At 41.4% G+C, this 18,624-nt stretch overlaps 1 protein-coding gene across 2 annotated transcripts in view; it reads left to right on the top strand.

Annotated features, from left to right (window-relative positions):
- Positions 1 to 14,722: 14,722 nt before the first annotated feature.
- Positions 14,723 to 18,624, top strand: part of CARNMT1 (carnosine N-methyltransferase 1) — a 50,400-nt gene continuing 46,498 nt past the window's right edge. The window contains exon 1 of one of the 2 annotated variants that reach the window (XM_056523272.1): positions 14,723 to 15,510. In XM_056523272.1, coding sequence (XP_056379247.1) covers positions 15,302 to 15,510 — 209 coding nt within the window. In that variant the 5' untranslated portion in view covers positions 14,723 to 15,301. The remainder of the gene's footprint in view (positions 15,511 to 18,624) is intronic. The other variant, XM_056523267.1, reaches the window with a different exon arrangement.

Genomic DNA, 18,624 nt, shown 5'->3' with positions numbered 1-18,624 from the left:
TTTATTACATTAGGAGGCTTACCCCTTTCTTTGACTCATGACACTAGTTCACTGGCTTGGGCTTCATAGGACTCCTAACTACTGTTTAAGTGCTTAAATCTTATGAATTGGCTGGGACAGGTGGAAGCCTTCATAATGGAGCACCGCATTGGTTGCAGTAGGCTTTCTAAAGCCTTTAGTATTAAGCCCATTATCAACTACCTACATGTCTAGGAATTCCAATCTCTTATCCCCAAACACTGAGGTAAAGGATATGTTCATTTTCCTGTTAAAATTTAGGCAGGCTGCAAATTGATTAAACTGGACTTCAGTCCCTGACTATATGAGAAAAATATCATCCATAAAGTGAACTATATTCACTATGGGGGAGATTTATCAAAACCTGTGTAGAGGAAAAGTTGCCCAGTTGCCCATAGCAACCAATCAGATCGCTTCTTTCATTTTTCAGATGTCTTTTCAAAAATGAAAGAAGCGATTTGATTGGTTGCTATGGACAACTGGACAACCTTTATTCTGCACAGGTTTTGATAAATCTTCCCCTATATGTTTTTGAAGGGGTTCTTAGCTGAAAAGCTAAAGATATTTGCAAATGAGCACGAGGCTGTGATGCCCATTGATGTCCCTGAGTCCTGTCTATACCATTTTTCAGTGAACCGAAATGCATTATGCACGAGAACAAAGTGGAGGAATTCACAGACAAAATCCTGGGGAGACTTATCAAAACATGTGCAGAGGTAATTTTTCACATGCCTTTTCAAAAATGAAGGAAGCAAGCTGATTGGTTGCTATGGGCAACTGGTCAACTTTTTCTTTGCACAGGTTTTGATAAATCTCCCTCACTATCCTCTACAAGAAAGTCTGTTATTTCCCTCCACATTTTGATTTTTGACCTCTATGGAAGCCCAATGGTAATTTTCCTACCACTCAACTTTTTTTTTTTTAAGCCAACAGAAATTCCCCTGTATTTTTTAAATATGTGGGTATAGCAGGTAATAGAGGACTATATGTATTTAGATAAATTCTCGGTCACTGAGCCAACCCCAGAGACAATATGGCGCCCTGCGTGAAAGGCTCAGTGACTTGTAAATTTTCGGGACATAGTACCAATAGGGTTTTGAGGGGCCCATATAGAACCACATTGGATGCAGTATCTCTCTATAACGTTATGTTGTACATAACGATGTAACATAGATTGCAAATGTCCTAGGTATCAACTAGTGGGGATCTTCTTTTAATAAAGTGTGAACCTTAGTATGATTTAGTAATCTATTTGCCTCCTCCAAATATTGTTCCTGTGTTAAAATAACTGTGTTTCCACACTTACCTGCTTTTCTATAGATTCTTGTGTGTGATTGTGTGATTGAACCACTTCAAAGCCCTTGTTTCTTCCATTGACAGGTTACTTTTACTCTCAGGATATAATAGTGCCTTTACATCTTTGGCCAATAATGTGTTAAATAAATCCAATGTGCCCCCTGGTTGAAGTGGAGGGCACACATTGGATTTGTTCCCACCAGTAAATACCTGGGTTATAATTGCATTATTTTGCATGTTAGTTTCATGTCATTAGTCGACTTTACAAGCATTTGAAGTTTTGAACCCATTCTATGACATCTTGCTCTAGATCCTAATGGGCTGATATTAATGGGGGTTTTTTTCACCAATTTTCTTTGGGGCCTCCTGTTGCTCATTTTGGAAAAGTTTTTATGCAGATATAATTTCTATGGCAACTAAGTTTACCACATTAGGGGAATTACTCTAACCCAAGTCCTGTATTGCCTCCATTGAACTTGTTTCTTATTCTGTGTTCTTAGGCCATTTCTAGGTTTTCTCACACCTCCCTCTCCTCCTCTACCTTCTAAAGGGTGCCCACTTGATCTTTCGCTGCTTATTTTTCCTTTCTGTAGACTTATGAAATGGTTCATCTGATTGATTGGAATCTGTATCTGTAATCCAAAACTCCTGTTGTTTCTTCAGTCTGTTCTTCTTCTTTTGTTACCTACAATTACCCAAATCGAAAATCCTGTCATTTTCAAAATCCATTTTGTCCCTTAGAACTGTTCTTTAATTTCCACTTGAGTAGCAAGTACATTTTTCTCCAGCTTTTTATGGAATGCAGTAAATTGCTCTGTACAACAGGTTCGTAACGTTTCAAGAGCAAATGCATCAGGTTTAGCTAGTGCTCCAGATGCTCCTCTTTCCATACCTGCAGAAAGATCTCATCTTCTATCAACTGAGAAGGCTCTTTATAAGAACGCAAACCTCTGAGGACTCTTCAACATTTACTGTACAATTTCAATGATTTAATAGTCCAAAAAAGTGCACCTCTTTTTCAGAAAGTGTAATAACTCTTTGTTCCAGTGATTTCAGGCTGAGAATTTATAATTTGTCTTTCAAATCACATGATTTGAAAAATGCACCCGCCTCTGTACGACCCACACTTAGCGCCATTCCAATACGAGGCTTTATTCCGTCCATAAATAATTAGTCACCATTCTTTAGTGTGCTCAAGCAATGTATTACAAAGGCCGGCCACCACGACAGAAACCCTCACTGCGAGACTGCTACTCCTGAGGATGACGGCTGCACTTCGCCAGTAAGTGATACCACTCATATCGGTATACAGGTACTACCTAATATTATCAAACCTACATTATCTGCATATCGCTCCCTGAACTGCTCCATTATATCATTTCATGAACTGCATTACCGGACCACTTTATTTCTGAACCATATTACCGGACCATTTTATTTTTGGACATTTCCAAATTTTTTTGCCTTATTTTAGGTGGTTTCTTTATAAATGACTTTATAATATCACATCTATTTTAATATTAATATCTTATTAACATTTGGTGCAAGGGGCCTGCCCAGATGTAAGTTATTATCTTGTGAATAAATGTTATATCGTACTATTTTACTGCATTATCCTTGATTCAGGTCTTTTATTATCATTATATTATTCATTTACTTCCATTTACTATCACTATTTATTCAGTATCTATTTTATGACATTTAACTTATTGATTTTACATTTATTTGGTTCCACATCACCTTTTTCATGCTCATTTTATCTCCTTTTTATATCTTTATTTCACTATCCTTGAGGACTGGTTTTATATAATTTATTATATATAACTATTCACTTTACTAGGTCATTTTGGGATTTAGACCATTCCAGTTAACCTTGGAATAGTATACCCCAGTGAGCTACACATACCCTTTTCCTTCTCCTAACTTAAAAAAACTACAAAATGATGTTGATAGACAGTAAGCTCTTGCGAGCAGGGCCCTCAACTGTCTTGTTTAAAAAATTTGTTGTAATGTCCGATATTAAAGGGGTACTCCGGTGAAAAACGTTTTATTTTTTTAAATCAACATGCCAGAACGTTAAACAGTTTTGTAAATTACATTTACAGATTTGTATACTACAGAGGAAGTTCTTTTCTTTTTAAATTTATTTTCAGTCTGACCACAGTGCTCTCTGCAGACATGTCAGGAACTGTCCAGAGCAGGAGAGGTTTGCTATGGGGATTTGCTCCTGCTCTGGACAGTTCCTGACATGGACAGAGGTGTCAACAGAGAGCACTGTGGTCAGACTGAAAATAAATTTAAAAAGAATCCTATGACCTAAACAAAACAAAGGACTGCTTAGACTGGCAGAAAGCCTTCCGCGAAATATCTAGAGCCTTTCTATGTGCGGCCCATATGGAATCTGCACATAAAACTATACTTAGATGGTATTTTACCCCTGATAAAATAGCTAAAGCTTACCCAGGTTCATCCACAGAGTGTTGGCGGAAATGCAGTTCCAGCAGCACACTATCCCACATCCTGTGGTTTTGCCCCCTGGTACAGTGCTTTTGGAATTAATGCTTGACTTTGTTAACTGAGATCTTTCATATTGATCCAATCTGGTCTCCACAAGCAGTTCTACTATTCCTCGATTTGCATTTACTCCCACCATCAATGCGTGCCCTGTATTGTATTATATGCATTGTTGCAAAATACCAACTAACGAGCAAATTGAAGACACCAAATGTCCCAACGATATCTCAAGTTATCCAAAAGACAAACAACACTTTTGCATTTGAAAAAATTATAGCAAATGGGGCTGGCACATGCACTTCATTCCAGAAGAAATGGCAATATTGGATTGACTCTTCTTACTGTACAGATATCTAACTAATCCCACAGTATTTCTAATTATAGACCATATCTATACTTTCTTCACCACATTGCTTTTCATATATTGTTACCAATAGGGTTTGATGATGATTCCTTTCTTTAGTTGTTACACCTCTCGCAATTCCTTTATTGCTGGACGGACTTTTATTCAGGACTCTCATTGTTAATCTTTGGGACATTGTTCTGTAATTGTTTCATAGACCGACTTGGTCCGCTGTTTGAGTTTCTCAACATGTTTGTAACAAAAATTTTCCTTCAATAAAAACTATTGAAAGTAAAAAGAATCCTGTGGAGCATACAGCAGCTGATAAGTACTGGAAGGTTTAAGATTTTTAAATAGAAGTCATTTTCCAAATCTGTTTAACGTTCTGGCATCATTTGATTTAAAAAGAAATAATTTTCATTTTTTTTATCAAATTTTGGGATTTTTCACCAAGAAAGGATGCAAGTTACCACAAAATGTTACCACTATGTTAAGGTAGAATATGTCACGAAAAAACAATCTCGGAATCAGAATGATAAGTAAAAGCATTCCAGAGTTATTAATGTTTAAAGTGACAGTGGTCAGATGTGCAAAAAATGCTCTGGTCCTTAAGGTGAAAAAGGGCTCGGTCCTTTAGGGGTTAATCCTTATTTGAACCCTAAAAATTGTAAAATGCAACATAATTTGTTGGGACTATATGAATTTATTATTATGTTGATATTCTATAAATATTGTATAGTAATATGTATCATGTAACCTGTTCATGACAAATATACTGCCTATTTCAAGTAAGTATCTCACCTAAATGCAGATTACTATCACCTTCATGCTCAATAATGCTGAGCCTGCTCTTTTACTGCTGACCATAGATGTCAAGATATACCGTACTTAAACAGTTATTCCCATCTTTTAAAGTGATCGCATGTCACGAGTGATTGTGGGGGTCTGACCTTTGGTACCTCCAACCAATCATGAAATTTAGGGGTCTGCAGTGCTGGATCAGAGCTCCAGCCCTTTTCTTGCACCCTGGAGCTCCTGGCCACTTGGCTTTGCATGGAAATGTACCACATTTTCATTCAAGCAAGTGGTGCCAGCTGATGTTCTGGGGGGCCATGAGCTGCTGTGCAGATAAAAAAAAAAAAACAAGCGGTGATAAGCCAGTGCTTTGTACCCTTCATTCTCTAAAGCAGTGGACATCTTTGAGGTGCAACCAACTGCAGACATGGCAGCCCTCTGCTACCTTACAATTACTGGTGGACTGGTACTGTAGGGATTTTGTGGAGTGCTGTGAATAAGGTGATAGTACAAGAGTGTTCCATCTGTCAGGCAGTTGTGACATTACAAATTAATTTCTGCTAGGTGGCCTACTGTGAAATCACGTGTGGGTTTCATTCAGGTAAGAAACTATTGTATAAGGGTAAATCAGCCAGGAAAACTGCTACAATATCACAACTGTTTCAGCCTGGTAAGTGATGTAACATCCTAAATGTTTATCAGTTAACACGGAAAATGTTTAGTGGGCCTATACACAATGAATGGAGCCGTGGCCGTGAAGATACAATGTGCACCATTCATTCCGGAGACAGCGGTCAGACTCCCACTGATCAGGTTTTTATCCCCTATCGTATGGATTGAGAATAACAATCTGAGATAGGAATGCCCCTTTAGTAATTGAATTCACGTATTTAATTTAGTGCTATTGCCACAGGTTTATGATCTTAAGCGCCTACCAATGCAGTTGCCTTTACAGACATTTGTGAAGCAATTGGGCACTCTAAAGAACTTAATGAATCTTACATGATCAACTGTGTATTGAAAGGTAAAAGCCTTCCAAATCTTTTCTGGCATTAACATAAGCACAAAAACATGGGTTTCAATGGCCGAGCAGCTGCACACAAGCCTTGCATCACCAAGCCCGAAGCCAAGTGTCGGATGGAATGGTGTAAAGGGGGTGGCAGGAAAATGTATACAATAGAACAAGCTATTGCAGGGAAAACTAAATCCCCCTCATACATATTAGAAGAAAAATCTTAACCTGATTTTGGAATCCCTGGAATTAGTTGTCCCCTGTAGATAGACTCCCTAAATAGTTGGCCCCTGTAGGTAAACCCCCCTGTAAATAGTTGCCCCCTGTTGGGAGACCACCTAGATGGTTGTCCCCTTGTAAGTAGATCCCCCAAGATAGTGTCCCTCCTGTAGTTTGTTGGCCCCCTGTGTATAGTTGCCCACCACATAGCTGCTCTTCCACTCCCCTGTAGCAGCCCTCTATAAATATTTCCCCCCACTGTTGGTAGCAGACTCCTTTAGATATTTTCCCACTCCCCGTAGCAGCCCCCTATAGATATTTCCCTCACTGTAGGAAGCAGCCCCCTATATATATTTCCCCCACTGTAGGGTGTAGCTCCCTTAAGATTATCAAAAAGAAAACAAGATTATTAAAAAAGATTAAAAATTCACCTGGTTGCTGGATACCGCTAGGGCCCCAGCACAGCTGTTCCTCTTCTCTCCTTCATCCGCTCACGCTCCGGCGCACGATGACTACACTCGTGTGCTGGAGCGTAGAGGAGGAGAGCGGGCTTTTGTGATTTCAGATAATGCAGGTTGCAGTCACATGACAGATTGACAGGGTGAGGAACCAATATCTCTTTGCTTTATCAAACCTAGCGCCGCAAAGCGTGACAGCGACAGTCAAGGGCAGAACGGCAGGTGGAGGTCCCAAAAGCTGGATTGTCTTGCCCAAATTGGGACAGGTATGATACTGTTTTGAAAGGAAACCAGCTATGGTTTTTCAATTCCTGACAACCCCTTTAACCCCTTTGTGACACATGACAGATCTAGTCCATCATGGTGCTGCTCAGGGTGTATGGAGTGGGATCCTGATTTTAGAAGCTGGAGGTCGCCACTAATAGCCAACATGCAGCTATTAACCCTTTAGATCACCTAAAGGGACCTTTAAACCATTCCTGGTGGTCTAATAGGGTGGATCACCCCACTGCAGCTTGATAGCACGGGGGGGGGGGGGGGGGGTTGATCCACTGCAGAGGTAGCTTGGGGGCTTACCTCCCCTCCTGTTCTGTCTGCAGCTCTGCAATTGATAGAGCCTGCCTGAAACAGGCTCTACCGATGGAATGCAGATTATGCAGATCAATGCAGTTCAATAGAACTGCATTAATCTGCATGAGAAATGTAATGATTCCTTTGTAATGCCATTCCACAGACAGCAGCCATGGCATAATAAGCCGGCGCTAGAACTACCCAGGAATGCACCGTCTTATGGACAGCTATGCATTCCGTGCAATGTCCGCAAGAAAGAATAAACAGGTTCTTTCTTTCAGCTGACACGGAAAATGGCATTTCCGTGCCTGAAACATCTCCCATGGAAATTCTGCCGTATGCACAGCTCAGCAGAATTCAGTTGAATTCAACGGGAGTCTGCTGCAGCGGAATCTTTGCATTGGATTTCGGCACAAAAAATCCAACGTGTGAACATGGCCTCAAAGTCCCCTAAGGAAACTCTAAAAAAACACACATTCACCCCTTCCATATTAAAGGTTTACCCCCCTTTTCCCATATAAAAAAACATGGAAATATAATAAATCTATTAAAATATAACATTATTTTTACTGTACGGTAAATGGCGTAAATGTAATAAAAATACCAAACCCTAGAATTGTGTTTTTTGATCATGTCATATCCCAGAAAAAATTAAGCAAAACAGAGATCAAAAAGTCTTAATACCACAATGGTACCAATAAAAACAACAGATTGTGGCACAAAAAAATGCCCTAATACAGCCTGCTATATGAACAAAAAAACAAAAAAAAAGTTATAAGATTTAAACAATGAAAATGTCTAGCACTCAAGGATGAAATAAAATCTTCTTGCTTTATTAATATAAATTCCAGGACAATACAGGTACAAACCAGTAAATCACTGACGTGTTTCACGCACTTGTGGGCTTAGTCATAGAGTGATTTACAAACTACAAGACACCTCAAAATATTAGCAAAGTCCATCACATGACTATGTTAATTCCCATTAACCCCTTAATGACCACGGACGTAAATGTACGTCCTGGTGCGGAGGTACTTAGTTCACCAGGACGTAAATTTACGTCCTGTGTATGACCGCGAGCATTGGAAAGGTGTTCGCATCATACACTGCAGGTCCCGGCTGCTATCAACAGCCAGGGACCCGCCAGTAATGGCCGACATCCACCGCATCGATCGCATCGATGTCCGCCATTAACCTCTCAATCAATACAGATCAAGGCATCTGCGGCAATGCACATTTTAAAATAGATGATTGGATGGCCCGCAGCGCTGCGGGGATCCGATCATCTGTAATGGCGGCCGGAGGTCCCCTCACCTGCCTCCGGCCATGTCCCTGGGTCTTCTGCTCTGGTCTGAGATTGAGCAGACCAGAGCAGAAGATAGCCGATAATACTGATCAGTGCCATGCCCCATGCATAGCACTGAACTGTATTAGCAATCAACTGATTGCTATTGATAATCCCCTATGGGGACATAAAAAGTAAAAAAAAAGCTGAAAAATGTAAAAATAAAAAGCAAAAAAAAAGTGAAAAATCCCCTCCCCTAATAAAAACTAAAATTGTCCTTTTTTCCCATTTTACCCCCAAAAAGCATAATTTTTTTCTAGAAACATATTTGGTATCACCGCGTGTGTAAATGTCCGAACTATCAAAATATAATATTATTAATCCTGTACGGTGAACGGCGTAAACGTAAAAAATTAAAAAGTCTAAAAATGCTGCTTTTTTGTCACATTTTAATTAAAAAATGTTTTTATAAAAAGTGATCTAAAAGTTATATATGTGCAAATGTAACCTCATTTTGAAAACTACACCCCTCACAGAATTTAACCCCTTAAGGACCGGGGTTTTTTCTGTTTTTGCATTTTCGTTTCTTGCTCCTTGCCTTTAAAAAATCATAACTCTTTAAATTTTGCACCTAAAAATCCATATGATGGCTTATTTTTTGCGCCACCAATTCTACTTTGTAATGACATCAGTCATTTTGCCCAAAAATCTACGGTGAAACGGAAAAAAAATCATTGTGAGACAAAATTGAAAAAAAAAAAAAACGCAGTTTTTTTACTTTTGGGGGCTTCTGTTTCTACGTAGTACATTTTTCGGTAAAAATGACACCTGATATTTATTCTGTAGGTCCATACGGTTAAAATTATATCCTACTTACATAGGTTTGATTTTGTCGTACTTCTGAAAAAAATCATAACTTCATGCAGGAAAATTAATACGTTTAAAATTGTCATTTCTGACCCCTATAACTTTTTTATTTTTCCGCATATGGGGCGGTATGAGGGCTCATTTTTTGCGCCGTGATCTGAAGTTTTTAACGGTACCATTTTTGCATTGATAGGACTTATTGATCGGTTTTTATTCATTTTTTCATGTTATAAAAAGTGACCAAAAATGCACTATTTTGGACTTTGGAATTTCTTTGCGCGCATGCCATTTCCGCACGCAGCGATACCATATATGTTTATTTTTATTTACACTGTGTTTTTTTTTTTTTTTTTTTTATGGGAAAAGGGGGGTGATTCAAACTTTTAATAGGGAAGGGGTTAAATGATCTTTATTCACTTTTTTTTTCACTTTTTTTTTTGCAGTGTTATAGCTCCCATAGGGACCTATAACACTGCACACACTGATCTTTTACATTGATCATTGGTTTCTCATAGGAAACCAGTGATCGATGATTCTGCCGCTTGACTGCTCATGCCTGGATCTCAGGCACTGAGCAATCATTCGGCGATCGGACAGCGAGGAGGCAGGTAGGGACCCTCCTGCTGTCCTGTAAGCTGTTCGGGATGCCGCGATTTTGCCGCGGCTATCCCGAACAGCCCACTGAGCTAACCGGCACACTTTCACTTTAGACACGGCGTTCAACTTTGAACGCTGCGTCTAAAGGGTTAATAGCGTGCGGCACTGCGATCAATGCCGCGCGCTATTAGCCACGCCGTGGCCCCGTGTTATAGATTGGGAGCGGACACACGATGTTCCAGTAGGTCATGTGTCCTTAAGGGGTTAGTAAGGGGTGCAGTGGGCATTTACACCCCACTGGCGTTTGACAGATCTTTGGAACAGTGGGCTGTGCAAATGAAAAATTAAAAAAATTATTCCTTTTACCTCTTGTGAAAATGAAAAGTATGGGGCAACCATTTTTTTTTACAATAACATGCTGGTGTAGACCCCAAATTTACCTTTTTCATAAGGGGTAAAAAGAGAAAAAGCCCCCCAAAATCTGTTAGGCAATTTCTCTTGAGTACGGAAATACCTCATATGTGGCACTAAACTGTTGCCTTGAAATATGACAAGACTCCGAAGTGAGCGAGCGCCATGCGCATTTGAGGCCTAAATTAGGGATTTGCATAGGGACGGACCAGGATGCAAGCATTACACTTGCCTCCGATACCAAAAATATTCTATAACAGTGTTTTCCAAACAGTGTGCCTCCAGCTGTTGCAAAACTCCCAGCATGCCTGGACAGTCAATGGCTGTCCGGCAATACTGGGAGTTGTTGTTTTGCAACAGCTGGAGGCTCCGTTTTGGAAACAGTGCCGTAGGAGACGTTTTTAATTTTTATTGGGGGGAGGGGGTGTAACTGTGTAAGGGTGTGTAGTGTTTTACTCTTTATTTTGTGTAGTGTAGCGAGTTTCCTGTTGGGAGTTTGAGCTGCAGCGGAAAATTTGCCACAGCTCAAACTTGAAGCGGATAACTTGCTGTAAACCCCCGCCCCTGTGAATGTACCTTGGGGGGGGGGGCAAACCTCCGGCTCTTGCAAAACTACAGCCCTTTGGCTATCCGTGCATGCTGGGAGTTGTAGTTTTGCATCAGCTGGAGGCACACTGGTTGCAAAACACAGAGTTTGTTACTTAACTCAGTGTTTTGCAACCAGTGTGCCTCCAGCTGTTGCAAAACTACAACTCTTAGCATGTATGTGGTCAGTGTATGGACCTACAGAATAAAAATAAGGTGTAATTTTGACCAAAAAAATGCACTGCATTACAAAGCCTCCAAAAGTTACAAAATGAAATGTTTTCTTCAATTTTGTCGCACAATGATTTTTTTTTCGTTTCGCCGTGGTAAAATGACTAATGTCACTGCAAAGTAGAATTGGTGGCGCAAAAAATAAGCCATAATATGGAGTTTTATGTGCAAAATTGAAAGCGTTATGATTTTTAGAAGGTGATGAGGAAAAAATGTAAATGCAAAAATGGAAAAACGCTCAGTCCTTAAGGTGTTAAACATACTAATTTTGATGCATGTAGTTATAATTTTTAAAAATGTTTTGATGACCTCTTGAAAAAGACTGCGAAACGTGCGTTGAGGTTGGGGGAGGTGCTGGAGCAAACCACAATAGACGTGGGTGAGGGGAATGTTGCACTTGATGATATATATACGTGATAGATAAATGTGCAGTACAGGGATTTGGGTCTCTATAAGTGAGAGATTGGTTTCCCATTCCAACACATGCTGTTATATGGAGTATTAGTGATCTTTCTGCACATTTGTAAAAATTGGCATGAAATGCAATGATAAGCTAAATACGTATATGGTTTAGGAACTGACATCCCTCTCCCTTCATGCACTTTATAGTATTCACAATGAAAGAGAAACGCGTCACTTCCTCCCTGTACCTGTTGCCTCGTTGATGTGAATAAAGACATATCTTCCTGAACTTAGCTGCAGTTCTTCTTTCATTGTGATTACTCTGGGTGAGGTCAGCACCCACTCCGCGCCCAGTGTGCAGACCAGGGATTGAGCCGGGATACCCGTTTTTCGTATACTTTATAGCAGAGGGTCCTCAAACTTTTTAAACAGGGGGCCAGTTCACGGTCCCTCAGACCGTTGGAGGGCCGGAGTTGAAAAAAAAAAAAATATGAACAAATTCCTATGCACACTGCATATATCTTATTATCAAGTGAAGAAACAAAATTGGAATAAATACAATATTTAAAATGAAGAACAAGTAAAGTTAAATCAACAAACTTACCAGTATTTCAATGGGAACTGGGTAGTTCCCCAAACATTAGGTCCAGTATAGTCCCCCCACATTAGGTGCAATATAGTCCCCCCCATTAGACTGGCAGTATGTTTCCGCACATTAGGTGCAATATAGTCCTCCACATTAGGCTGGCAGTATAGTTCCCCCCACATTAGGTGCAGCATAGTTCCCCCCACATTAGGTGCAATATAGTCCCCCCCCATTAGGTGCAGTATAGTTCCCCCACATTAGGCTGGCAGTATAGTTCCCCCACATTAGGTGCAATATAGTTCCCCCACATTAGGCTGGCAGTATGTTCCCCCACATTAGGTACAATATAGTCCCCCACATTAGGCTTGCAGTATGTTCCCCCACATTAGTTGCAATATAGTCCCCCACATTAGGCTGGCAGTATAGTTCCCCCACATTAGGTGCAGTATAGTCCCCTACATTAGGCTGGCAGTATGTTCCCCCACATTAGGTGCAAAATAGTCCCCCACATTAGGTACAATATAGTCCCCCACATTAGGCTGGCAGTATGTTCCCCCACAATAGGTGCAATATAGTCCCCCACATTAGGCTGGCAGTATGTTCCCCCACATTAGGTGCAATATAGTTCCCCCCACATTAGGTGCAATATAGTCCCCCACATTAGGCTGGCAGTATGTTCCCCCACATTAGGTGCAATATAGTCCCCCACATTAAGCTGGCATTATGTACCCCCACATTAGGTGCAATATAGTCTCCCACATTAGGCTGGCAGTATAAATCCCACACATTATGTGCAATATAGTCCCCCAAATTACGTTGGCAGTATAGCTCCCCAAATTACGTTGGCAGTATGTTCCCCCATAGGCATACAGACTCCAGCGATACAGTATGGCTGGAGGCTGTATGCCTGTGTACTGCCCCATTTCAGTGTTCCGACCACCGCTCCGGCCATAGCAGGACCAGAGGATCGGTGGTCAGAACACCGAAGGGACGTGCCGCTGGTAAACGCTTACCTTCAGCGCGCGTCCTTGCTTCTCTGCTTCTTCGCTCCTCCGCTCGGTTGCCATGGGCGCACACATGGGACGTCAGTGACGTCACTGCGTGCGCCTGTTCTCGGCGGTCCCCGCGTCCCCGCAGGGACTTAACAGAAGCATCCTTGTGTTCCGAAAGCATCTTTCGGAACACATGGATGTCCTGAGTCAAAAACGCCCGGCGGCCAGGGTAAATGCGCTCCGCGGGCCGCATGTGGCCCGTGTGCCGTAGTTTGAGGACCCCTGCTTTATAGTATTGGATTGTTGCAATAAAAGACCCAATCAAGTGTGATATGTTTTATAGAAATATAAATAAAAGTATTGTTTTATTGGTTAAATAGTGCTTCAAGCTCTTTTTTTCTTTGGTATAGATAATTTTTTTAAAGTAGTAAAATTAAATAAAACCTAGATAAATTGGGTATCTTTGTAACCGTATGGACCTACAGAATAAAGATAAAAGCGCAAAACCCTGTCATGAGTCTGTTTAAAATAGCGCATACATCCAGAACATATTCACTAAGGGTATGAACACTATATTTCTTCCCTTGTTAATCGTATCTGTTGGCATCCCGACGAAAACAGGAGGCCTACGTATGCTGTTAACAGAAGCAGCAGACCCCATTCACTTCTGTGGCAGAACGGAGTCACCCCTGGTGACGTATATGCTATTTTAAACAGACTCATGACGGGTGCTGTTGCGCTTATGAAATAGTGCAGACGTCCCAAAAGGAGTAAGGGTGGGTTCACACCATGATTTTGCTATACGGTTTCGGCGTACGGTTTCATAAAAAAAACTTATGCAACCGCACAGAAAACCGTGCCCATAGACTTCCCATTCAAAACCGCATGCACCATATTGTATACGGTTGTCTCTGTTTTATAAACCACATGGTTTTTACTTTTTTTTTTCCGGACAGAAAACCATGGCCTACCACGGTTTTTGGGCCGGGTGAAAAACCACATTAAACCGTATACGTTTTTTTATAAACATAGGAGTCAATGGGAACCGTACAGAACTGTATGTGCGTACGGTTCCATCCAGTTTTCACCATACGGTTTTTGACTTTCCACATTTTTTTTTTTAGGAACTTCAATCAAACAAGTGAAACTTTATTCATAATGGAGTGAAACATTCAAAACGTATACAGTTTTTTTCTTAAAAAACAGATGCAACTGGACATCATTTTTCAAACTGTATACGGTTTTTAACCGTATACAGATAAAAATTTGTACACACGTTTTGATACAGTTTAGTCAGGTTTTGAGGAATCCGTTTTTTTTTTTTTATCAAAAACCTGATACAGGAACTGTATAGCAAAATCGTGGTGTGAACCCACCCTTACTAGGTGATTCTTTTCGGCCATAGAAGTTAATGGGGTCTGTTGCTACCTTGAACAGTATACATTGGCATCTGTTAGAGCAGTTTTTCCCAACCAGGGTGCTTCCAGTTGCTGCAAAACTACTCGGCTGTCCGGGCATGCTGGGAGTTGTAGTTTTGCAGCAGCTGGAGGCACCCTGGTTGGGAATCAATGCATTAGAGGGATACTGGAAGATACAATTAACGTGGGGAAAATGAACGTAGTGAATTCATATCCAAATGGCTACACATCTGTTTAACTTTCCAGTTGATAAAAAAAAAATGTTTTCCAGTGGAGTACACCTTTAAGGGGTTAAGCAGGGTCTGTGTCCACTTGTCTTGAGGGGTACACTGTCTCCAGATAGCTATGGATGACATATCACTAGATTCCTTTAGTAGGATTTTCCTTTGCAATGAGGCTATAACCCGCATTGTTCATTTTAATGTTCTATTTTAAAACAGGGAAGCTGAAGCGCTCTATGCCCTCACTTAACATGGACGCCAGCGTTCCCTGAACTCGGCGGCGCTCTGTAATGACGTCATCAGCGGAGCCCAGAACCCTGTGAAGCGCAGGTTTACGTTCGGTAGTGTAATAATGATCCAGGGGGGTACGTTCACTGACCCAGTCACGTGGTTTTGATTGACTCCAGCACCTTGTCTCGCCCAGGGTCCTTCAGCCCGCCGTGTACACTCTGCAGCGGCACCGCAGGAGTCAGCCAGCGACATGTTCACCCACAGCCGAGGGCGACGGCGGAGAAGAGACTCTGAGGAAGCCGGGTACTGTGCGGACAGTAATGGGAAGCCCGGGGAACAGGAGGGGGAGCTGGAGTTCGGTTCATACCATGCAAGGAGGCAACGGAAGAGCCCGGAGGAGGAGGAGAGGCTGGAGAGGGAACACTTCTGGAAGATCATAAACACCTTCACTTGTTACGGGTACAAACCAGTGTCTGCACATAATCATACAGTGCGGTAGTACGACTGACTCGCATGCGTCTTATCTCAAAAGCCTGATCACGTGACGCTTTTATGGCTGGAATGGGGAAGGTACCAGGTGTATGGCATGTTACCTGTCACATGACTTAAGTATAGTCCTGTATCATCCATCAAGGCTGTGCCCCCCCCCCCCCCGGCATGCTGGGAGTTGTAGTTTTGTGACAGGTGCTGCATGAAGTGGTCTCTCTGTAGCTGTTATCATGGGAATTATCAGTGACTAATAGAAAGCATTACACCCACTGATCAGACCGCCATGGCCTCTGCAATCTATATGCCTCGAATATTTGTAGGGAAGAGGTTATCACTACAGATGAGCCAACTTACAGTAAATTCGATTTGTCACGAACTTCTCGGCTCGGCAGTTGATGACTTTTCCTGCATAAATTAGTTCAGCTTTCAGGTGCTCCCGTGGGCTGGAAAAGGTGGATACAGTCCTAGGAGACTCTTTCCTAGGACTGTATCCACCTTTTCCAGCCCACCGGAGCACCTGAAAGCTGAACTAATTTACGCAGGCAAAGTCATCAACTGCCGAGCCGAGAAGTTCGTGACGAATCGAATTTACTGTAAGTTCGCTCATCTCTAGTTATCACCTATAAATAGAACCAAAACAGGGGGTCTGGACATGCTGGGAGTTGTACTTTTGCAACATCTAGAGGCAACCTGATCGAGAAGCACTGCCTAAGACTAGAATTCCACTTGTTTGTTTATTAATTTATTTTTTGGGGGGGGGGGAACGCCAAGAAAAACGCCAATTCTGCCGCATTTTGGCCAAAAAACGCTGCGGCCAGATGTTAGCTGTAAATCAATGAAAAATTATTTTTCCACTAGGCGTTTTTCAGTTTGGCGGTTTTTTTTTTAATCCTTTTGCCGTTTTTTTCTCTCTTTTTTGGTGTTTTTAAGCTCCTTAGCGGTTTTGCTAAATCGCAGCATGTTGAGCCTATGACGTTTTTTTTACCCCCTGAAATCGTGGTGTTTTTCCATAGAAGTCTATGGGAGTAAAAAAAACGCCATGTGGGTTTTAACTTTGGCGTTTTTTCAGGTGATTTTTATTCTCTTTTGGACTTTAGTGATCCAAAAAAGTGATGGAGATACCTTTTTTTTAAAATAAAGTTTAGTAGGGTACCAGTAAAAAATAATAATAAAAAAGATACAGTAGTGATGGAAAAAATTGTATTTAACGAAATGTATCTTTTTTATAACAACATTTTTAAACAGGGATCAATTCATGTGGGCGGCAGGGACCTAAATATGTAGCCAACAATAATAAAAATGTAGTGTGTGTGTGTGTTTCACTTTTCTTTTTTTTAGGTGGTGGTACTACTACTCCCAGCATGGAACACACTGTTCCATGATGGGAGTAGTAGTACCGATACTAATTGACTGATCACCCAAGTCTGTTGCGATCCTGTATAATGTATAGATGCGGCCGCCCTTCTATGGTCCCCTGCACTGATATATATATATACACATATTCCTATTTCCCACAGAGAGCTGTGATTGGCTGGAACCATCTGGCCAATCCCCACTCTGGGCGGAAAATATGAATGAGTGATGTTCTATTCACATCACTGTGAGTGCTGTATAGAGCCGCTCCACATCTCTGCAATAGATATGACGATCACAGCGGATGTCAGGAGTGATACCCGGGGCAATATGTCTATTAGTACAGGTACTACTTCTCCCAGCATGGAACAGTCTGTTCCATGCTGGGAGTAGTAGTACTACCTAAAAAAAAAGTAAAAAGAAAAAATATGAAACACACACATCACATTTTCCCATCCCAATTGCTAATTTTTTACCCAACACATTTTTGAAAAAAATGCCAAAGGGGCCATTTCAACTCAAAATGCAAAAAACGCCAGAAAAAAACCTCGGACACAGGAAATGACACTGGCGTGTTTTCTCAGTGAAAAAAATGCTGGAAAAAAACCCAAGTGGAATCCTAGCCTTAGTGAATTGAGCAGCTGCGAGCATGATCGTCCACCGGGGCAGTGAACTTCCCTACATTCACCCACATGGTCTTGTGTTCAGTTGAGGGCCCAGCGATCAGACTCCAAACAATCAGCTAGTATTCCCCCTTTCCTGTTAATAAGGGATAACTTGTCATTTTAGGATAAACCCTTTAAGGCGCCTGTGCGCTAAATGAAGGTGTTACTGTCATATGGAAAAATATTTGACTTATAATGATAAAAAAAAATGTAGATCTTATTGGGCTTCACTCCTAAGACCCGCTGTGTTCACCAGTAATTGGCGGCTGAAGTGCACAGCAGCACTCCCCACTCCCGGCCTGGCTGCTCATTCTGTACATTAGAGCCCATGGGAATGAGTCTGGACCCCTTTCCTACAGATACATAGCAGGAGCTATGGCGGTCTGATCAGTGGGTGTAATGCATTATACAAGTTAGTGGCAGCCTTGTAGCGAAGCACACGTTTCCACACACCTCACTCGGCTGTAACCCACAACTGCAGCGTATCTCAGGAGTGAGACCCGGAGTGTTCTCAACCTCTGACATGTCAAAACTTTGGGAATGTGCTTATTATTGTAGTTACTCATGTCAACAGACCCCCATGACAATATGTCACATAGGATGATTCATCTCATGGTTATATAGTGTGTGTGTGTGTGTGTGTGTGTATATATATATATATATATATATATGTGTATATAAAATTCAACATGAATGTGTGTGTGTGTATATATAATATATATTGTGTGTATCCAGCATAACTTCCTAATGACTGGAGATATTTTGATGGTACACCTTACTTATGTCCATATAAAACCATAGTACAGTTTAGGGATGTCCTGCTACTGACAACCCTCTGTGGCCCAAGAGTAATGCGATTCAGAGATGCAAGTCTATTGACTTCCAATACATTTCCTTATCATGTAAATCTTGGACTGCGGGAATTGCCCAGGCGTTTTAAACATCCTGCCACCTGACTATAGTCGTGGTAAAGTATGATTTAACTGTCCGGGGCAGAGAGAGTGTACGGGGCATGTGGGGGAGAGAACATTTATGGCGGGCTGAGTGAGGAGTGCAGGGAGGACGA

The sequence above is a fragment of the Hyla sarda genome, chromosome 1, assembly GCF_029499605.1.
Source record: "Hyla sarda isolate aHylSar1 chromosome 1, aHylSar1.hap1, whole genome shotgun sequence".
In the NCBI taxonomy this organism is placed as follows: Eukaryota; Metazoa; Chordata; class Amphibia; order Anura; family Hylidae; genus Hyla; species Hyla sarda.
Note: the sequence above shows the minus strand (reverse complement) of the source record. Positions and strands in the feature narration are given on the sequence as shown.